Source organism: Leuciscus leuciscus, assembly GCF_965113295.1.
Source record: "Leuciscus leuciscus genome assembly, chromosome: 13".
In the NCBI taxonomy this organism is placed as follows: domain Eukaryota; kingdom Metazoa; phylum Chordata; class Actinopteri; order Cypriniformes; family Leuciscidae; genus Leuciscus; species Leuciscus leuciscus.
The window spans coordinates 38,508,797-38,532,754 of record NC_138737.1 but is presented as its reverse complement, the minus strand read 5'-3'; the positions used below and the strand labels follow the sequence as shown (position 1 = coordinate 38,532,754).

Sequence of the window (23,958 nt, the reverse complement as noted above, 5' to 3'; positions counted from 1 at the left end):
TGTCCCGCAGCCGACTGATACGGTCATGATGCTTCGATGAGAGGAGTCCGTGGCTTGGCTGGTTGGAGTCACTAATGATCCTCTGAATGTACCTCCAATGTACTGATTGTTTAAAGTTTGACTTTAGTTTGAATTTCAAATCATTGTTTGTCATGCTTTAAAGTACACATATTTTGATGTGTTGACTAACATACTAAAGCACATTTAAAGTACTTAATTATCATTCTAACTGTAGTGTCTTATTTGATCTTACATTTAAAGTTAATATATTTTACATGTACTAAAGTGCAACTTCATCATTACAAATGTGTAATCACAAATGTATTTAAATACATGACATACAAGTTTCAGTAGAAGTGACATTAAAGTGTATTTTAGTTTACCGTAAATGCTTGTCAGTACATTCGGCAGTACACTTTAACCATATTTCAAAGAAGTAATTATGAAATTACACTTAAGATGTACTTAAGTCCTTCTTGAGTGGGTCAAAAAAGCTCTCTTAAGTTCAACTGATTGCATTTAATATAAATTTAAACTATAATACATAATTTCGGTCACACTTTATTTGACAGTGTCCTTGTTACATTTAGTTACTGTTGTATAAATTGTGCATAATTACATGCAACTAACCCTAATCCTAACCCTATACTAAATACAAGTAGTTCATTATTATTGCTCAGTACTTAAAGGAACACACCGACTTTGTAGGACTTTAACTTATTCACCGTATCCCCCAGAGTTAGATAAGTCCATACATACCCTTCTCATCTCCGTGCGTGCCGTAACTCTGTCTGACGCACCCACTGCTAGCCTAGCTTAGCACAAAGACTGGAGGTAAACGGCTCCAGCTAGCATACTGCTCCCAATAAGTGTCAAAATAACGCCAACGTTGTCCTATTTCCATGTTGTGATTTGTATAGTCACAGCGTGTACAAACAAGGTCACATGAGACACAGCCATCTTCTAACCGCATACATACTGGGAACTATATTCTCAGAAGGCGAAGCACTGCTACTTCTGCGGAGTGATTTACTCCAACTCTGAGCGAACTCTCTGCTCCTCACCACAGGCTTCTCAGGTGCTGCGAGCAAATCACTCCGCCCAAGTCTGGGAATATAGTTCCCAGTATGTATACAGTTAGAAGATGGCTGTGTCTCATGTGACCTTGTTATTTGTACACGCTGTGACTATAAAAATCACAACATGTAAATAGGAAAACGTTGGTGTTATTTTGTCACTTATTGGGAGCAGTATGCTAGCTGGAGCTGTTTACCTCCAGTCTTTGTGCTAAGCTAGGCTAGCGGTGGGTGCGTCAGAGTTACGGCACGCACTGAGATGAGAGGGGTATGTATGGACTTATCTAACTCTGGGGGATACGGTGAATAAGCTAAAGTCACAAAAAGTCGGCGTGTCCCTTTACATGTATAATTACACTGTAACACGGACATAAAAAAAAAAAAAATGTAACCCAAATTTAATTGCAATTTTCATGCAATTAAGTGTCTGAAAACATCACATTCAGTTCACACTTGTGTATATTCTTTTAAATTACATTATATCCGTAATGAGTATTCTTTATAAAATGATGCTAAATTGTACTACTTTTTCACAAGAGTTAGAAACCCCCAACAATGTAACCACATATTTAGGATTGCTGGGCCAATTGTATAGTGATTTAAGAATAATCTATTAAAAAACAACTGTCAGTCAACCATCTTGTTCTGAATACTGATGTGTCTCCATGGTATTTAAGGCCCTGGCAATCACTGCAGAGTCTGAGGTAGATTCTTCTAGCTGCTCTTTGCTGTCACTCCAGAGAGGATGGTGAGTTAGGTGTTGCACTACATTAACATCTCGTTCTCGTGGGATGAGTGTTGAGACCACGTGAACACTCCCCCACAGTGCCACACAGACGGCTCTGGATAAGCCTCATTTCCTACATAGGGCTCAATTTAGGAAGCGACAAATGTAGGCTGAATCCCTCCACAAAGTGGAAGATATTTTCTGGTGTATATGATGTGGAGTGGACCTATTTTTGACAAATGTGAACAGATTCAAAGTTATGCAAATGGTTCATAATTGTTCACCTTCTTAATGACGAGCTGTCAAGGAAAAGAATACAGTGTCCTTGACTGAGCAGTTCAATTTCTCATTTCTAATATCATTTCACACTGATACATTAGTTATTCACTACTTTCTAAAGACTGACTGTTAGTTTCCCCAGAATGAATAGATGGTAAATGTTTTTAACATTATCATACCATTGACACTGTCTTGCCATTAAATATTCAAATAGTAATTTTCTGTCATTTTCTGTCTAAAGAATTCATTACTATGATATGAAGATTATGGTAGGAACTTTTGCAGTCACATTTACCGTTGTTCAGTGAATTTTCACAGGCAAAATCCATCATTTCAACAGGAATCCACGCGATTGGGAATTTCACGTTGGGGCAAAAGATTTCCCCACATTTCGCAACGGATTCAAGTTGGTCACGTGGATTCACCGTGGTGACCAACAGAACGCTTCATGCTCGTGCGGTGCATTGTGGGATTGACAGCAGACTGGATAAATTGTTGAGAGCGGCCGATAGCGTCATAAGGTTGGGTGGTTCTCTGTATGCAAATAAAAAAATAAATCGATCGGGCGGCAGCCGATCTTTCAGGTAGTGACATCTCGTGAGTGTTTAAAAATATGCAGATTTGAGTTAACGCTGGATTTAGTGCGTACATCATATTGTTTACACATTTTACCATTTGCTGTTGTTACATAGCCTGGAAATCCAGACCAGATTATTGATTAATGGTCTGACGTCGACTAATGAAAATCGGCCAGCTCGAGGGGCGGCACCAAGCATGCATTTGAAAATCTCACTGCACGCAATTGGATAACACTTTGACCAATCACAACAACTTATCGCTTAGCTTCCAGCGGAGCTAACTGGTAGATTAGACTCTTACCGTATCCGGTCGGCAAAACAGCAAAAACGCCCTTCTTGTAAGGGAACGATTCGAGAATAATTTTTTTGAGAAAAAGTCTAAATCTTTCATTGAAGCGGCCAAAGCCGTTTCAAACAAATGGTGTTCATCCATAGCCATCTTGCAATGTTTACTAATGACTTCGACGTCGCAGCGCAGTCGTCATCTCGCCTCTGGCCCGCCTATATCAGATAACCCGATGTGATTGGTGCAGCTCAGATCGAGGGGCATATTTAATGAGCATCATTACTCGACACCAGAGTAAACTCGCTGAGCAAATTCAATTTGTGCTCTCGCGAGAACTCTGGATTACCAGGGTAGTTGTTACATACAGTATGTGTTAAATATTGCAGTTTCGATGCTTTCATTGTGATTATACTGGCTGGGTTTACAAAAGTAAAAATGACAGCATCTTCACCTGGGGCATTGTCAAGTTGGTCATGTGGATTTACCCTGTTGCCCAACAGAAAGCTGCTTGATTTTGAAAGACTTCTTTGTGAGCTGTGCTTAACACGTCACTACATTATTGACAAGATTTTGCCCATGAAATTTCGCTAATTTAACACCTTTATTCATGAAATTACCAGTGCCAGAACTGTGAACATCCTGGGATAACCATGATTTCCCCAAGCAGGATCAGCATCATTTTGATCCTAAAATAATGTTCCTGTTATACACTCAGAATGTGAAAGGTTGAGGTTATAGAGCCTTGAACATTCTTATCAGCCATCATTCCCTTTGATTTGGATAGTTCAAGTGGAGGGTTGGACAATTTTTTCTTTAACCACAAAAGATGTTCTACTTGACAAAATAAACCTTTGTCCCATGACCCAGATGAACATTACTTCTGGTGATAAATCCACACTCCTATCCCATTCTCATATAAACCAACGTCACTATCTCTCACATATGTAGGACAAAAATCTGAATTATAAAGATTTAAAAGGAGTGCAGTCCGACTTCTTAGTAGTGGTCTGTGAATGGACAAACAACATCATTTGGAAATGTCAATTACAAGTGCACCAGGAAGCCCCAGGTAGGTCCAGATAAAACCTGCAGAACAGATTAAACATTTGAACAAGAAGAGGCTCTATATGGATTGTTCCAGAAAACACAGTGTGTGTTTAATGACACTGCTCTTATGGAAGTGTGCCTCTAATGGGAATGAGCATTACATTTCTACGAAGTCTCAAGAATAATTGTGTCTTAATGTGGTTCTTTAATATCTTACCAGAATGTAGACTGTAATACACTGCAGTAGATTAAATATTGAGGGATGCATTTTTGTGAAATTTATTATAATAATTTTTTGGGGGGGGATAAGTTTTGAGTTGTGAACAATGCAAAACCTTGCCAGTTATAAGTCATCCATTATTCTTAGTATAAATGACTAGCTGTCATAAAATCAACCATTTAAGTCAACCATTAAAAAAATAAATCATGTTTGCACACATAGTTCACTGAACCCATTATTGACATCTGTTAAATAACTCTTACTTTGATTATTCCTCTCAAACAACATTTATACTTTTCAAAACATTTAATTCAAATAAAAAAAATTATTGACCACATATCCAAAACAACAAAACTGTATGTCATTGGCCTATTTTTTGCCATTATTGTGAACATTATTGATGTTTATATGTTTTTTTTTAAATAATAGAATATATATATATATATATATATATATATATATATATATATATATATATATATATATATATATATATTGATGTTTCCTGAAACATTTGGAGAGCAGATTACAGTCTTCCAAGGAATAATAGTTTCAACTGTAAGGAATTATTATACATTGACTTTTGACCTTTCTGTCTGAGAGACCTTTTAAAGATAGAGTTCACAATTTTTTTTTTTTAAAGGTGCTGTAATTTTTTTACTTTACTAAAGCATAAAAATACCATAATATGTTAACTTTATATACTGCACCTTTAAAGTCCCCATGAAATTAAAATGTAACTTTTTTGGCTTTTACTATGAATATGTAAGCCTTACTGTTATCTATAAGCTAGTGTGCTCCAAAACAATGACAAAATTCACATTTAGAAGATATAAGCAAAACTTACAGTCTCTCACTTCCGCCAATATGGATCAATGATTTTGATGACATCACTCTGCACTTCAGCTTCTCATCAGATTTTCTGTCCAATCAAATGCTCTCTAGAATCTGAAGCTCCGCCCCCTACATTATAAATGGACGCTGAAGCTGCTGCTGAAATCTGTCATTTGCTATTGCTATTTTCTACATGGTGAATGGCACATAGTTCACTATGGAGATAGGGAACGATTCAGATAGAGTAAATCTGCTTTCCATCGGGGCGAATGAAGTCTGGTTTCACGTTAGTGTCACTTGAACCGCCGCAGCTTCGGTCCAGAGACATGACACACAGAGCGGATCATATGATCGAGTCGCCGCAGACCAGAAAACGTATCAAACCCTTTTGAATTCTGCACAGAATACTGTATTTTAAAGCGATATGGAGGAGGTTATGAGGAGAAACGATTAGAGTTTAGGAGGAAACTGCAGCTTTATTGAGCTCAACAGCTCTGGCCGAACTGTGATATAAACTAAATGCTATTGGTTATTATAAAAAAAGGGAGGAGCTGTTCGATATGCCCCGCCCTGTCTTCCTGTTTCAGTGGAAATTACATCAACACACTGAATAAAGCTGGATCTTCAAGGCACTTCAGTGGGACTTTAAACCAGTATGTTTTTTTGTTTTTGTTTTGTGGAACATAAAAGAAGATATTTTGAAGAATGTTGGTCATCAAAACGTATAGGTTGCCCTTGACTTCCAGTATTTGGATAAAAACAACAACAACAAAAAACACACAAAAAAACACAAAACAAAAAAAACAATCGAAGTCAATGGGAACCGAAACTATCCCATAAAAGCTCAAAAAGCATAATGACACTTGACTTTTCCAAATTTTATGAGAACCGGTAGTTAAATAGATATCAACTTCAACATGTCCAACATGAAATCAGACGACCCAGGAATGAAAAATGTATATGCAAAATTTTGTTATTATTGCTTTTTGTTAAAAAAAAATTCCTTACTGGGGTAAAACACCTTTTGACACCCTTTTCAACAGAACACTGTGCTAAAAGAGAGGGTGTGGGTTTTAAATAGGAAAAGATTTTGAAGGCAATATAGCCTAACTGGAGCATTTTTCAGTGCCTAGGGTCTCTAGAACCCCAAAAGGAAGTGAAGTCAATGTCAACACACACACACACACACACACACACACACACACACACACACACACACACACCTCTCGCGCGCTCGATATCTGAAAGCACCTCCTTCTTGCGCCTCAGGTTTGCTTGATAAACCTCAGCTCCTCAAACCACCAGTTACTCCTGCACAGCAGAGAACAGAAGCTACTGGACATCTGAGCTCGAGCCGCAGGCACGGACACACGCCAGGCACACACGGTAAGAAGCCTGTGGGCAGAGTTTCACAAATGGGGTTTAATTAAGGGAACTTGCCGAAACATTTAGCGCATTTGTTTCATGGTAAAACGATCTTTATAGTGTGGCATTGTGGATTCAGCCTATTTCATTTATGGATGCAGAGGGTATGAAAGATGTTGCATAGTTTCTAAGTCGTAAACGTGAAATTGGAGACTACGATGATGTTCGGTTCAGATCGGATTAATTGTTCAGTCCTGTCAGTTGGCATGATCATGGTTATGACCATCGGTCTGCATTCTATTCTATTCTATTCTATTCTATTCTATTCTATTCTATTCTATTCTATTGAACTGTTTTATTCTGTTATTTTCTATATTGACAAATTCAGTTTTTTGTTATTTTGTTGTTCTATTATATTCTATTCTATTCTACTGCTCTGATCTGATCTGTTCTTATTTGTTCTATTCTATTCTGTTCTGTTGTATTATATTCTGTTTTCCTGTTCCTATTCTAATCTGTTGTTATGTTTATTTCTATTCTGCTCTGTGCTGTTGTATTCAGTTTAATGTCGTGTGTGTGTGTGTGTGTGTGTGTGTGTGTGTGTGTGTGTGTGTGTGCGTGCGCGCACCTGGTATTACAGCCTGGTAGGATATGGATAGTAATGGTTAGTTATACCTGTAAATTTGGACTTTTTGGGGAAATGTTTTTGTCTCCATGAGGAAAACAGCTTATAAATCATACTAAATGAAGTGTTTTGAAAATGTAAAAATGCAGAAAGTTTTCTGTGATGGGTAGATTTAGGAGTCATTACATTACATTACATTAGTCAAATCATTACATATGGGCAGTCCCCATAAAAATGGAAACCAGTGTATGTGTGTGTGTGTTGAAAGTAGAGATTAAGTTGTTTTAGGCTACTGATACATTTAATCTGAACCCTCAATAAAACCACATCTTAAGAGGTCATGCATTTTTTGTGCATGATTGATCACAGTTCAGATATGCATATTAGCGTTATTAACAAAGTATGTTGATCAAATGAATTGCTACGTCATCTCATTCTCATTCAAGACAGTAAAGAAATGTTGAATCTCCGTACACCAGAATGCACTACAGTCACATAGCCATTATTTATGCTTTTGCATTTTATTACTATGGAAATATGCAAATATCTTTTTCATCTCAAGCTAATAGCTCTTTCAATAAGAGCCAGCCTCTTAACACAAGTGCTTGGCTCTGAAAAAACACACCAACGAGTGAAGACTCAAAGTCATTTCCACGATGGGAATGTCATGAATGCTACAGTAGATATTTATAACTGGTTTGCTGTGCTCATTATAATTGGGCTGTGTTTCTCTTCAGAGCTGTCTGAACTTCATAAATGCCTAATAACCCAAGGTATCAAAGACAAAGGCAAACAGTGACGCATCAAAAGCTTTGATTCACACTCGCTGGTGAAATGGGCAAACGCTGCTTTTTCATTAGAAATGTTATTTCACACTCAACTAAAGACACCTGTTACATAACTGTATGAAGTTATTAATACAGTAAGTGCATGAGGAACAAATGTAAGTTATAAATATCTTCTGATTTTAGCTTAAGATTGAATGCAGATCAGATCAGTTTGGGCAAGGTTTGACAAGTACGAGTTTTGGAGATCTTCACACTCACAGACAAATGTTTCAGTAAAACAGGTCTAGGACAAAGAAAGATATGTGACCCTGGACAACAAAACCAGTCACATGGGTCAATTTTTTTGAAATTGAGTTTGTTGATCATCTGAAAGCTGAATAAATAAGCTTTCCATTGATGTATGGTTTGTTAGGATAGAACAATTTGGTCGAGATACAACTATTGAACATCTGGAATCTGAGAGTGCAAAAAAATCTAAACATTGAGAATATCTCCTTTAAAGTTGTGCATTTATGTTCACGATTGTGCTGCATTCACTCACAAAAATAAATGTTTTATATATTTACGGTAGGAAATTGACAAAATATCTTCATGGAACATGATCTTTACTTAATATCCTAATGATTTTTGGCATAAAATTAAAATCGATATTTTTTACCCATACAATGTATTGTTGGCTATTGCCACATATATACCCGTGTGACATGTGACTGGTTTTGTGATCCAGGGTCACATATATCTTCTTCTACCTATGTGATCGTGATATTATTTTGCCTCATAAAAATAAGCATTTTACAGTCAGATTCATAAGTCATTGCTGCATTGTTAAAAATAGCATGCGTGATCTCAAGAATTCTTTCTTTTTTGAATTCTGAAGCCAGTCTTATGAAACCAGTTTTTCTTTCCTGATCTCTTGTGACATGTAATGAATTATTTGAAAAATAATTTTTTGCTTCAGAGGTCTGGAACAGTTTAACTCTTGTTCTCTGTTTCCTTATAGGTTTTTTACTGACTTGACGTGTGATAAAATAATATCTGACTTGACGGTTAAATATAATGCTTGAAAAATGTCAGCATAAGTATTGGTTATGGTCATAGAGAGGCAGTAGCTGTATCAAAATAAGGTCTACTAGCCTTCTTGCTAGTGTTCTATCTCAGTAAAAACTAAGATGCTGTAAAAGTCTAAACGTGAGATGGCTGACGGAGTGAAGGTGCACCCGTGATCCTCCTCTCATCTTCGACACGTTCAGCTGATGGCTGCCTCTCTGATCTAAAACCAGTTGGTTTCTCTCTCCCTTATCATGGTGAAAAGTACGATCTGGAAAAAGGAAAGAGAACAGCAGCACTTAAGGACGTTTTTAGATCCTTTGTGAAATAAAGTGACTAAGCTCACGTGAGATTCTAATCATGTACAACATGTTTACATGCATCCAATGTCAAAAACACTTACATTTTCCCATAATATACATTGAAGCATCTTTTCTCACAGTGTCTGAAACGGTTCAATAAAGGATTCAGTCTCTCTAAGCCCCTCCTTTCCGAGAGCTGGCTCTGCTCTGATTGGTCAGATGGTCCAGCATGTTGTGATTGGTCGAACGCTTACAGCACGTTTCGGAAACCAAACGCCCATTATCATATCTGAATTTTATCTCAAGATCTTTCTCAGCACTTAATATACAGTGATATGAACTTCAACAATGGCGTTAGTTTTACCTTATGAATTCCAGCGCGAGTCTCATCCTTTGGAAGTGCATCAAAGTAGATTTGCTTTCTCAGCAGAAAACAGCGTCTTCTCAACGTGTCGACAACACAAAACAAACTCTTCCGGTCTCAGCTACAACTACAGCGTTTGAGGGCGGGGAAAAGTAGACGTTGTTCACAAGCAGCCAATGAAGACCATAGACTGCCATTATGCAAATTTGTTACATTGTTACGTAGGTTTGTAACTAGATTCTTTCTTTTAGGAGACAATAACTCAATTTTTCGTGCACTTTGATCTCCAAACAATTTTGCAGACCTTTTACATTCACAAACAGGAATATAACACTTTGCTTGAAAGATCAAATCCGAAAAAGCATAATAGAGGCACTTTAAGTAAGAATGATCTGAAAAGCATCTAATTCTTTAATGGAAGTAAAGAGTTGATCGTTGACCCAGATTTACTCATTTAATAACCTAGATATAGTGCAAAAATTGCTTATTAGTCATATAAATATAGTGCAGATTCTTTAATAGTTTATTTAATATTTTTTATGTATTTTTAATTATATATTGTATATATACATTTATCATTCATTTAACATAATATTATGTAATGTATGCATTAATTGTAGTTATTTAATATAATTTTTTTTATTTTAATTATTCTTTTAAAATATATATTCTTTTCATTTAAACTTTTCTTTGATTTAAATTGCTCAAAATCCTAAAACCCCACTGTTAAGTAAAGCTCATGCTGTTCTTCTAAACAAATAAAAGCACAGCATGCAGAGAGACATGTTTAAAACTTGCTGTATTTGAATGCAAATCATGATTTTACCCTTTAGAATATAAAACCACTGATTTTGTGAATTTGTGTCCACACGGCACGGCACGCCACTGTTCATTAACTTTAATAAAACATGCATGTTTATAGGATGTTTTTCACTTGACTGTACACTGTAGGTTGTGCCACATCTGAAAACTATCAAAGCAAATTTTGAAAAAAATCAAACCGTCCTGCTATCACAGGGTGTGTTCGCCCATGGCAAGCTCTGTTATAAATGTAGGCACTCTTTGCGTTATGCATGCTAATACACAGGTTTTTGAAGGTAGAAACTGTAAGTTGTGGCATGTTTTCCATGCAGCAATTCAGACATAAGAGGCAATGTCACTTCTCTCTCCAAACACACACCAGGTACTATCACGTTTCAGAAAGAAAGGCATGGCTTGTGGTAATGTATTACAAGTTTCAGCATTACTTCATTTTTCCTTTTTAGTCATGAACTCACGCAGTACCTCTTAAAAATTCATACCTGCACTTCTGGCAAAACAGAAGTCTAGCGTCAACAGGGACCTGCAGTTTCAGCTGTTCTCAGCGACTGCGCCAGCAATGCCCTGGATGAGCGGACAGCCCTGCTGGAAAATTCATCTTTAGCTAGTTTTTGGGGGCATGGCAGCTGGTTTCTTACAAGGAGATCTATAATTCCCGAAGAGATCCGTTACCTGAGCTCTAAATGCCACGTGACTACTTACATAGAGAGAAAATATGAGGCCCTCCGCTCCAAAACAGATCAGGCACTTGTAAAACATCTATAATGTAACATTAACAATGCATATTTATACACACTATCTTTAAAAAGTTTGGGTCGGTTATATTTTGGAAAGAAGTCTCTTCTGCTCAGCAAGGCTGCCTTTATTTGATCTAAAATTCAGTATAATAGTACTATTGTGAAATATCATTACAATTTAAAATAAATGTTTTCTATATTAAAAATACATTGCCCGGCCAAAAAAAAAAAAAAGGTTGCTGTTTGGATTTAAATAGTCAAATGCTTAAGAGTTTATGATTGGATCCTTATTGCAGTGATTATCCTCCTGAGACCCAGAAAAAAAAGGTTTTTTGAATGTAGTTTTTTTTCATGTCATCACATTGTTTAGAGCATAAGAAACAAATGGTAAAAAAAAACATTTTTGAAAAATAATATTTATTCATACGTTATGCTATGTCCTCTGTAGTGACACCAGGACTAAGTTGTTTAAAAAATAAAATGACATGAAATTATATGTATAGGCACAAACAATGGGATTTTTTTTTCAATCACCAATACATTTTGGGGTTTCAGGATTTTTTTTAAACAAAATTTGTATTAAGATAATTCTCAACTATGTTATGAAAGATATAACAGAATGAATTGATGCACCATTTTACTTTATGCAATATGTGGGTAAAATGGCCATAAATGAATATTCCCATTCAATGCAATGTATCTATACACTGTATCTAATTTGCACATTAATGTGTTCTTGGAGCAACATTTAATGAAAAAAGAAGTGTAATAATTGGAGTAATAATTAGCAACATTTTAATAGTAATATCTAATATTTCATAGGAATATTGATGTATAACTTATTTCCATATTCTCTTGTTGTGTCTCCCAAAATGCCTGATAAACATGATGTAAGTCCTGATGTCCTCTACTGTGGACATGTATGAAATCAACGCCCTGTTCTGTAACAGAAAGTCATTTTTTTATTTGAAACCCCATAACGTTTTCCTGAGATGTTGGTTTATGAAATACAATTTGAAAAGTAATCCGATTTAAATTATAATTACAATATATTATCATATTTCCATACTTGTGCTACATTTGATCACTAAATAAATGTCAGACATTTTTAAAGACCAAGGAGAAGTTGTTTTCATGGTGAAACCTCCAAACATTTGGTATCTCTGAAAAGCCCTGAATGTGCTCTTTACAGGACACCCAGGTCATGTGACATGTGACATGTATGATGTCAGAGACATTCACAAAAAAATAATGCCCACTACAGTAGACAAAAGTCTATTCCTGGGTCCCAGGAGGATATTATGTTTCTGGTATGTTATATGTTTTGCAACAGTTCTTCTAACTCTAATTGTTGGAGTTTGTAGCTTTTCATTTCTTAAACAAGCATTTAGGAAGACACTTCATGTTCATATTCCAGGATGACAATGTCAAGATTCATCCGGCTCAGATTGTGAAAGAATGGTTGTGAGGAGCTTGAAGAATCATTTTCACACATGAATGAGTCCAGAGCTTAAACTCATTGAAAGTGTTTGGGATGTGCTGGAGGAGACTCTGCAGAGTGCTGGACTCTTGCTTTGTAAAATCAAGATCTTGACCAAAAATGTATGCACCTCTTGATTTAAATAACATCACAAAATGTATTTCCATTGAGAGATGCATCAATTTTTCACATTTATTTTTCAAATAACCAGCTAGGTCCACCTAGAAACCAGCTAACATTTAAAGCTTACGGTTACCTCCATGTTACAGGTGTCTGAAACAAGTCAACAGCAGATCTGGGCTGGCCAGAACTCTCTTTCCCTCCATGTTGTCTATTTGAAGATGAAGGAGTCATGATGACTGAATTGAGAGCTCTGTGGGGGAAGATGTTATTGATGTTTAAACCTTTGTGTGTGCAACCAATGGTGCATCATGTGCTCTTTGTCTCAGATATTGAACAGAGTATCTCTGCTTCATTGCAACACACTGTCACCCAGGAGGAGATTCATTGGCAGAGTCTAAAGCCTCCTAATTGAAAACAATCAGTGTCCTTTAGAGAGGGGCAGGTTAGAGATGGGGGCAATAATGAGCTTTATTACAGCTTATCAGCCGTATATGAGGCACATCTGGGCTGAGACTCTGTGATCGATTTACTGTCACTTGTAAGTTAACTGCAATAACCCTTTGGGATCTGTGTTAATTATACTTAAGCTAGTTATTTCTAATTAGATGGATGCTTCCATAAAGGGGCTGATGGGGCTTTTCTTAAAGGGAATGATGAAAATTGCGTCATTTATTCACCGTCATGTTGTTTCAATGTTATATTTATTCCCCAAAAGGTGAATTTGTGAAGAATCTTCACGCTGCTCATTTCCATAATACAAAACAGGGCCTAAAATTAACACTCGCCAAGCGCAAAATGGCGTTAGCAAATGTATGAAACGGTGTCAGTCGCCAGAAACTATTTTTTTAATTCTAACAAATGCAATGCTGTGATAACATGAACGTGAACAAAGGTGAACGACGCTCTGTACAGTTGACGGGTCAGTGCTTCATCATCACGAAAGTTGAATAATGTTAATCTAAGGTCCTTTCTAATGTAAATATTCAAGCACAAAAGGGAATTTGTTACTCACACGGTGTGTGGGAAGTTTAACATCTCTCTGACAGTGCGTGAAGTTGAGCTCTCTTTCATGCCTTCCTGTGCTTCAATGGACAAATTCACTCAAAATTATGTAAAAAAACACCTGTTTTGGCGAGTATCCGAGAAATCATAGTTGGATATGTCTTAAAGTCCCCCTGCAGTCAATAATTGTATCCCTTAAAACTCACCTTTGATCACAAAATTACATATTTAAAAAAAAAAATCTGTGAAAAAAATTGGTCATGCCTTAAAATATCTTGAATGTAACTCGACACCCTTGCCTCATTTAGGATACGCAGTTCTATGAATATGCAAATGAGCCCCGCCTCCACTCACTCACACCAGCTCAGAGATCCACTGGTTGACGATCACACGTTGATCTGATTGGTTACAAGGTAGTTTGTGACGTCAGAAACACCAGCGATTTCAAAGCGTGTTTTTGAGACTGTCTTTGGTTCACTGCAGTTTTAAGGAGAAAATACTCAGCAATGGTGTCGACTTATGAATTTACACATGGTTTGTCTTAAAGCACATAAACAACATTAAAAGCTTGATTTTCACCACAGGGGGGCTTTAAATATGCGCTTACTTATAACCAAAGCTCGCTAGATTTTGTTGTAGATCATTATAATGTTATGACATCCCTCCCTGCAAAAACTCATTTCCGTGAGATGGCACATCGGCACATCAACAGGGAAAAAAACATGAAAATGGACACAACCATCCAAACATTAGTCAGGGGTGCGTTTCCCAAAAGCATCGTTTGCCAACTATGTTCGCAAGTTTCGTCGTCATCAGCGTATACTGTCTATGGGAGTTCCCCCCACACATCAGGATTTGTGATCGTAAATATTAAACATGTTGAATATTTACAATTCACGATCAGGGCGGCTCCGACGTTCTTCCGAGCAGGTTCGGACACTCTTAACACACCTCACACCAAGGGAAAATCTGATAAGATAATCTGTTGAACCATCAAGATAATCGGGACATAGCTAGGATTGTCGGAAGGCGCGAAATCGGCCCAAAATCAGCCCGATTATCTTTTGGTGTGTACCCAGCATAACTGAATAAAGTATGAATAAAGTATATGTAAAAAGTTGTCCAAAGGGGAAAGGACTCTGCAGATGGAGAGAATCCTCCAATCTCACTGTGTGCGGATTAAAATGAAAAAAAGAAAGACAAAAGATGCAACATTCTCAAAAGGACAAAATCTGCAATCATAAATTAATTTAAATGCACATAGTCTAATGAATTATTCATTTGTGCCAATCACAGCTATTATTGTTGTGGTGATTATGTAATTTCTCAAGCTTTATGCAATGATTGCATCTGGTGTCTGCTGTTAAATGTCATTTGGCTGTTTGAATGCAGAATTACACTCTAATTTCTCTCCCGTCCAATCAAAGTCTTGGGGGCTCATTCGGTCAAACCATTATTTTAACTTTGAATGATTGCTAATGAGAGTGCCCTTTTTTCCCCAAGTATTTCATTTCCTAAGTATTTTCTTAGCCAAATCAGAGACAGAAAGAGGCCAAACCGAAAGGATTTATTCTCATTAGCCTCTGTGGCTGTATGTGTGTTTTAGCTGTACTGAAGTTTCTTCTCTGGCTCGAGGAAATCAGATGGTCTTATCGCAGCAGAATTCTGCTCATAATTAGATTCTCACCCATTGTTAAACCTTACTGGGTTATTCATCACCTGCCAGTGTGCTTATACTGTATGTGCAGGCTCAGTAGATATTATTACTGCAGAGCACTTTAAGAAATCATCAAGAAGAAATCTGTGAGACAGATGGAGAGAAGGAGTGCGGCTGCAAGTGCAGCTTTAATTATCAGGTTTTCTGCTCACATTTTCTGACAGAGTTTCCCAGTATTGGATGAATGTTTTTATGTCCAGGGGACACGACCTTCGGAGCAACAGGTGTGTTGGTGCTGTGGGGCTTAAACTTGATGTGCTTCCATAACAGTTTCATAACAAAGTTTGATAACATCACGTAAGCATCTCCTATAGAGTCTGTTCTAGTTCTGTGTCAGTTATTGGGGATGCACTAATAAAGATCGGTTATTTTTAATGTTATCTGAGCAATAACCCATTTGATGGCTAATGTATACTATTAATATAAAATTTCCCCATTTTTTATAATTTCTTTAATTATTTTTTTTAGTACACATAATAAATATGTGGCATTTAAAAAAAAGACATCATAACAAACATTAAATAAGCAAAGTAAATTTAACACGGACTAAACATTGATCAAAAGCTTTTAGGTTAGAAAATTCTACTTTCATATTATAGCTCATTTAGGTTTTGTTTATGATTAAATTAATTAGTAAAAAGCCCCAAAATTATATTGACCTATATTAAATAGCATTTTGGCTTGTGTCTAATATTTAATCTTTTTACTTTGTATAATATTTTAGCTTTTGGGAAAATAAATATTTTTGATTAATATTAAATCTAAATTTAAGGTTTGAGTCAAACTATAAATATAATATATTTTTTTATATATATATTTTTTTATATATATAAATTGCACAAAAAAATATGAAAAAAAAATAATATATATATATATATATATACATTTGGCTGTAAGAAATAAGACTTTTTTTTAAGTTGGTCCAAAGTACAGTTTTTTTCTATAGATTTGTAAAGTCAAGCATTTCTTTAAATAATATTCATGTTGTTGTGTAGTCTGGATGGGATTCCTCTCTAGTAGAGTTACTGAGCTAAAAGTGTCTGTTATTGTTACAATGTTGATGTTTATATTTTTTCCACTGTTGCTGCATTAAAAATGAATGATGCAAGCTGCAATCAAAATTTATGAGGCGTTTTTTTTTTTTTTTTTTTTTTTTTGCCTGTGTGATGCATTTGCCTTTTTGGGGGTGATAGATTGTCCAAAAAATTGATTTACCAGAGAATGTTACATAATTCACTACTTTGGTGTTGTATGTGTTGAATACAAAGAGGGAGATAAAGATAATGCTTTGAAGTATTGGAACGACTAGAGTCGAAAAGAGCAGAACAAAATAAATATCAAAGACAACAAGGTGCTTCAGTCTGTCAGTGTCCCATTACTCTAACAAGGATATTTTGGTTGCACTTTATTTTACAGAACGTGCACTTAAGTGTACTTACTGTGTACTTACCTAAGAAAGTACTGGGTAATATAAGGTAACTATGGGTTAAGGTTAGGTTTAGGGTTAGCAAGTTATTACCTGCTGTAATTACTATAAGTACATGCACATGCGGAACAGGACTGTAAAATAAAGTGCTACCAATATTCTTGTGAACAGAAGGATAAGCACTCTGCTTTGCTTTTAACACAGGTCACTTGGAAAGTTCTATATTTTGTTCTGGTTTATGACAATATGTTTCTTATGTGTATGTGATTGTACGAGACAGGGACGTCATAGGTCTGTAGCCTATATACGAAGACTTCAGATGCAAAAACTTCTTAGTCCGTCTGACATTTTTCTTTTAAATGTTCTCTTTTTAGGTTCAGTAATTTCACTTTAATGGCAATGAAAAAGTTATTAGTTAGTGAATGAAATGGCTTATTTAAAAAAAAATATCACTGAAAAGAGTAAAATTAAAAGCAAAAAAATGCTCATGTGTGTGTGTGTGTGTGTGTGTGTGTGTAATAAAAAATACCTAACAATTAAAATTATATTATAAATATATGCTGTTTTGTTGTATGGAAGAGAGAAGTTTAATCTTGGAACAAAATTATTTTGTGTGTTTGAGTAAAATGATGGTTAGGTAGATGATACAACTTGATTGGACTGGCCAAATATAGACTTTTATACTTTTATGCAACAGCATTTTTCAGTTTTTCATTATTCAGTTTTAATGGGCGGGATGAATCTGAGTGGGGGACTTTCATACTGTTGTCGTTTTTCTTCTGATCTTGAGAGCCATTTTTTGTCTTTCTGTCCACAGGTTTCACAGATCATCAGTTCTGTGGGATGCAAGAAAAGAAGATGAGACAACTTGGAAACTAAAGGACAATTGTCGTTGGGAAGGAGCAGTCTTACGCTAGGACGATTCCACTTCATTTTCTCACTTCCCTGGAGATTAAACCAGACATTTCTTGAGACAGCACTGCGACCGAACGGCGATGGAGCGCTCTCATCTGAACAACAGCTCTGGCTCGTGGTTATTTGAGGATCCCGTCTGTCCAACCTCTCTCAGCAGCACCACTTTCCTTATCGTCGCGTACAGCACCATGTTAGCGGTGGGCCTGGTGGGCAACACATGCCTGGTCTTAGTGATCACCCGACAGAAAGAGATGCGCAACGTGACTAACATCTTCATCGTCAACCTCTCATGCTCTGATATCCTCGTTTGCCTGGTGTGTTTGCCGGTCACCATTATCTACACCCTAATGGATCGATGGATTTTGGGCGAAGCTTTGTGTAAGGTGACGCCATTCGTCCAGTGTATGTCCGTGACAGTTTCGATTTTCTCCATGGTTTTAATCGCCTTGGAAAGACACCAGCTCATCATCCATCCCACCGGTTGGAAACCAGTCGTGAGACACTCCTACCTGGCTGTAGCCGTTATCTGGATCGTAGCGTGTTTCATTTCCCTCCCGTTCCTTTCCTTCAACATCCTCACAAACTCGCCCTTCCACAACCTCAGTCTTCCCTTCAACCCCTTCAGCGATCACTTCATCTGCATCGAGCAGTGGCCGTCTGAGGGCAATCGGCTAACTTACACCACAACACTTCTGCTGTGCCAGTACTGCTTACCGTTGGCGCTCATTCTCGTCTGTTATTTCCGCATATTCCTGCGTCTCAGTCGACGTAAAGACATGGTGGATAGGGCTCGAGGTGGACGGCAGAAAAAGGCCAAAGGCTCAAAGCGAGTCAACGCCATGCTAGCCTCGATCGTAGCAGCGTTCGCCCTGTGTTGGCTTCCGTTGAATGTCTTCAACACTATTTTCGACTGGAACCACGAGGCGATTCCCGTATGCCAGCATAATGCCATTTTCTCGGCTTGTCACCTCACCGCCATGGCGTCGACATGTGTCAATCCAGTGATCTATGGATTCCTGAACAATAACTTCCAGAAGGAGCTGAAGTTGCTGCTTTCCAGATGCCGTTGCTGGGGGCCGCCGGAGAGTTACGAGAGTTTCCCTTTGTCCACGGTCAGTACGGGCATTACTAAAGGGTCCATCCTGAGCAATGGCTCCACTAGCACCTATCAACCGCAAAAGAAGAACAGTCTGGAACAGAAAGAGACCATTTAAACGTGTCTAATGTACTACAAAACACATTTTACGTTTCTTCGAGCACTCAGAGGTGGCTTGAGAATACGGCCAGCCGATCTGTGCACGTTTCGTGGCTGAATTTGAGGTTCAGAATCCCAATTTGGGGATTTCCATTTTCAATTTCAAGATCTTGTTCCTTAAAGATGTCGACGTTAAATACGGAAATGGTCTGAAAAAACATTAAGGAATGGTCTTGAAGCTGGGCTCTGAAGAGGAAGTAAATTGCGTTGATGTTTTAACCACTGCTAAACTGACTTGTTGGTGTTGTGCGCATTATATGGTGAGTTCTCAGTGGCACAGAAAACTATCGTCCCCATTTAGAGCAAGACGTCTCTCAGAGACGTTATAATGAAATACTGAGTGAAGGCCTTTTCTTCTCACTGTCTTTGTCCAGGTTAGGCCTGCGGAAGAAGTGTTTGACTTAGTAACAGCAAAAGACATGAACTATTTAGGTTCTTGTCACTGTTAAACAGGTAATTCACCTACAAATATCTTTACTCACCCTTGTGTCATATGTGTGACGTACTTTCTTCTCTGGAACATAAAAGTAGATATTCTGAAGAACGTGGTTGTCGCTCTTTTCGTGTAATTGCAATGAAAGGGGACTAAAGTTGTCTGAGAAGCACCATAAAAGTATCCTAAACCTAGATCATATGACGTGTGTGCTTTATTCCAAGTCTTCCGAAATCACACAATAGCCTTGAAATCTTTCCCGCCGTGAGCTGTCAATCAATTATGTTTTGCGATCAGATCAATCAGACTGCCATTTTGAACCCGATCAACAGATTCAATGTAAACATCTGATTCAAAATAATGATTTATTCTCTTGTGAACTATTTGAACATGCTTTAATGACTTAAATTTCAGTCTGTTTCTCACCCAAAGCTGTCATTGGCTTCAGAAGACCTGCAATATAGCATACTTTTATAGTACTTGGTCGTCCTTTTTCAAGGTTCAAAGGCTTCAATCCAAATGTGTTGTAACTGCATGGAAAAGACCAACCATTCTCCTTTTTTGTTTCACAAGGAAAGAAAGTAATTTGAATTGGGAACAACATGAAGGTGAGTAAATGGTGATTTTTGGTGACTATTTCTTTAAAGGAAGGTGCAGAACTAGCAATACGTGTATAATGTGTACATTTGAAACACATAGATAATAGTTAGTTATAATACAGCAGCACCATGACTATATAAGCACATTGTGTCACTGATTAGGATTAGAATGTCTGCTATTTCAATTTGATATGTACTATGATTTACACATGTTGTTGCTCTGTGTGACGGGTGTAATTTGTTTCACTGTCAATATAAATATGCCGTGTCCTCCGCTGAGTGGCTTTATTTGCCAAAGCTATTCAAGTGAATTACATATTCAGTTCTGTGGCTTAAAACAAAGCAAAGTGCATGCAAGTAGTATTTGCAATACGTATACGTGGCCAAAACATCATATTATTATTTATTAGAATAATACTTTTAAACACTCTGCAAATGACAGATGTCAAGTCACGTGTTTGAAATGATCAGTCAACTTTATTTGAAGTTTCTGGTCTAATTTACAATTAAATTTTATTAAGATTACTAAATTGTCACTTAGCCCTAATGTACCCTTGTGAAAAAGAAGTGTGCTTAACTATATTGATTGTGCACTTGTAATGTACTTCAAATTTGAAAAGTTAATATGAATTAAACTTAAGTGCTCTTAAAGTACGCTTTCATGGCTGTTTCTTAACATACGTAAATACACTTTTGAAAAGTGCACTTTGTAATGTCAATTTAAAGGTTTAACTTTTTAATCATTATGTTTTAATCATTTTTTTGTTGGGCTTTAAAGTACACTTATTTTGATGTGTTGACTAACAAAGCACATGTGAAGAACTTGATTATCATTTTAACTGTAATGTGTTGATTTAAATGTGCTAAATTGCAACTTCATCATAAAAAATATGCAATTACACATATTTAATATACATGACATACAAATTTCAATAGAAATTACATTAAAGTATATTTTTAGTTTACCATAAATGATTGTCAGTACATTCGGCGGTACAATTTAACCATACAGTATTTCAAAAACAGTAAATAATTATGAAATTACCTATAAAGATGTACTACAAAAAAACCACCCACCAAAATTCAGACAATTGCATTTAATTTAAATGCAAATTATAATGCATTTTAATTGCAATTAACATGCACTTAAGTGTTTGAAAACATAACATTAATTTCACACTTAAGTATATTATTTTACTATTTCCATAATAAGTACTCTTTTTTTTTAAAGGTATGTAAAAGTGTACTTCTTTTTCACAAGGGTATACTTCAACATGGATCATTATACATATTCCTGATGTTTTCATACTTTTTCTTTTGAAATACCTTTGAAATGTCTTTTATCTGTCACTGTATTGCCAACCATAACATGTTGCTATTGCCCTGTCGTCCCAAATGACACATCAACCCTTGCAGTCCTCCTCATAGTCAATGTTTTGGTGACATAATGCCACATAAGCTGCTAAAAAGACTTCTGCTGTGAAGTCTTCGCAAAAGGACACATAGAAGGCACATTACAAACACACGGGGCGCTCTTGAGTCATGAGTCTAAATCATGAAACATGACAAATGTTGCCACAAACTCGTGCAAGCGAAGGCCACAAGATCACAGGTCCACGTCAAGTGCATCATTTGGGACGGGGCCTAAGTTCTCACTGAAGCTTGATATTAATCAATTATTTTCTCTCTGCTTCTGTTACAGTCCCCAGAGAAACACTGCTCTTATAATTTACTACGCAAACATAGCACTGAGAGCACACTGACTATAGCGTTTGTTCACTTTTGTCTACATGCTTACTCATATTGATTTTATTCATTGTGTTTAGCTGAAATGGTCCATGTAGTTTGACTGAATGGGAAGATTTATGTTTAATATGTACTAGCTTGAGTCTTTTCAAAAGCATGGTTGCATTGAGAGTTTCTGAAGAGTGAAAGGCATTAACGTGTAGCCATAAAAACATTGTAACCATTCACCTGGAAAAGTTTAAACATTCAGTCGCCATTTACAAAGATATTTATGGTGTGATACAGTATATTTCAGAAGCATCAACTCTTGGTCAGTAGTTTTCCTCCCTCCTCTCTCTCTCTCTCTCTCTCTCTGCTTTTCAAATATTGCAGGGTCAGTTATTGACTGGAAAGCCAGCAATATGGGAAGCCTTTATTTCAGCAATACACCTGTAGAAAATTGCTTTGAGGTATTTATGTGAATCAGTATTTTTGTCTCATTTTCTTTTTTATTCCAGAGTTATTTCACTGGCCTCAATAGTGGAGTGTGCCTGAGGTCAGTTGGCTGTTTTGCATTAAGTTGGTATCTGAACTGCTTGCAATAAAGCATTTACAATAGACCTACCATAAATAAAAAGTCACATACGCAAAATTTCCATTCATGAGTCTGAAACAGTAGCCTATAATAACGCTGTTTACAAACCCAGTGAAGTATTTGAAAATCACCAGGACAGTGCAGCTCTTAACACTATACACACCTAATTTTATATTATAACACAACACTAAATGTTCTTTTATATATCATTGATCGTTCACATGTAAATCTTTATAATTTGTTGTTCAGGACAAAGGAATGTGCCATATATAGCTTACAGAAATGAGAAATCATAATTCATTTATATAATTCAGAACTGTGTAATATTATTTGACTCATTATGGCCTAATTTCATAAGGGAACCAAAGTCCTACTGAGTATCAGTCAAGTCAAGAAAATTAAATTAACATTTTGCCAAGCATTTTGCTTTGGTTTATGAAGAATGCAAATGGCCATCTAATGTTTCCTGAAGTATTCTCAACTGTGTAGTCATTTGCACATCATTCATGTCATGGGATATTTGGTAACGATGTACATATAAAAAGGACCAAAGTTTATATTGAACTTCTATTGATGTTTTTCCTCAATTCTTGAATGTATACTTTCATGTATATTAAACATTTTAACCTCTCCATATCTTGCACTTTGTTTGTGTTTCTTAATGCATGTTACTAATTCCTAACTTTATGTTTTAAGTTTTGATCTATGCAGTTAATGTTGTTTTGCAACAGACACAGAAACAGACAGCTGAGAGAGAGAGAGTGAATACCCATCATATCTGACCATATGTGCCCTACAGTCTTTTGTCTCTTTGTAAATTTGTGGTTGTTAATGGAGGTTGTGTTAACTGATCTTAAGCCAAATTCACTTTTATCTTTCTCGCATATAATAAATTGGATTACTGAAACTCAGGGCAGAGTCCAGAGATTATAGTCCAGAGATAATATCTGACATTATAACTGAATGGTATACGTTTTGTCAGTAATGTCAGTCAACATGTAAATTAACTGCTTTTGTCCGGTCAAGGAAATTATTTAATATGACTAAATCAATCCAAGTGCATCGGGTCACACCAGTCAAAGTCATTAAATGCTTTAAGAAAGCATAATAATGTAGAGGTTCTCACAAAACACAATGATTAAACGAACAGAACACTTGACTTACTGAAGAAGATTATATTATGAATAACTATATGTTCTTAAATATTACTTGCCATGTCAAAAGCATTTGCATATAGTGACATACTTTCCATATTGTTAATAGCAAGTGTAGCGTCACGTGACAGGTCACGTGAGTGAAGCTCACATCAGCTGACTCGGCTGATCCTCGTCTAGGAATACGACGCCTCTCACAGCATCCATATATAAGGTCAGTATTATCAGCAGCTTTATCCCGTTGCTCAGAAGCAAATTGCCTTCCTCCATCCCCAGCTCCTCCTCTAATCCAGTCAGGACTTGGCCTTCTGGCTCATTTTTTCTTGAATTATGTTGTACATTAAATTACTGAACATTAATGATATCTGCAATACATTTGTTGGTTCTGTTCTGTCTACCCTAAAGGGGGTTTATCGCTGCTCTCCTTGCTCTTATCAATG

At 36.6% G+C, this 23,958-nt stretch overlaps 1 protein-coding gene across 2 annotated transcripts; it reads left to right on the top strand.

Annotated features, from left to right (window-relative positions):
* The first annotated feature begins 6,286 nt into the window (after positions 1-6,286).
* npy8br (neuropeptide Y receptor Y8b) lies at positions 6,287-23,099 on the top strand. Of its 2 annotated transcripts, XR_014211406.1 has the most exons (3): positions 6,287-6,433; positions 17,660-19,272; positions 19,387-23,099. XR_014211406.1 is itself a non-coding variant. In XM_082189048.1 (2 exons), the coding sequence occupies exon 2, from the start codon at positions 17,838-17,840 to the stop codon at positions 18,969-18,971; it is 1,134 nt and encodes a 377-aa protein (XP_082045174.1). In that variant the 5' UTR covers positions 6,287-6,433; positions 17,660-17,837; the 3' UTR covers positions 18,972-23,098. The 2 variants fall into 2 exon arrangements, 1 of the variants encoding a protein (XP_082045174.1); XM_082189048.1 differs by having other exon boundaries at positions 17,660-23,098.
* Positions 23,100-23,958: the final 859 nt, after the last annotated feature.

Excerpts from the sequence above, each read along its gene's own strand:
- npy8br (XM_082189048.1), top strand. The coding sequence starts at position 17,838 with ATGGAGCGCTCTCATCTGAACAACAGCTCTGGCTCGTGGTTATTTGAG.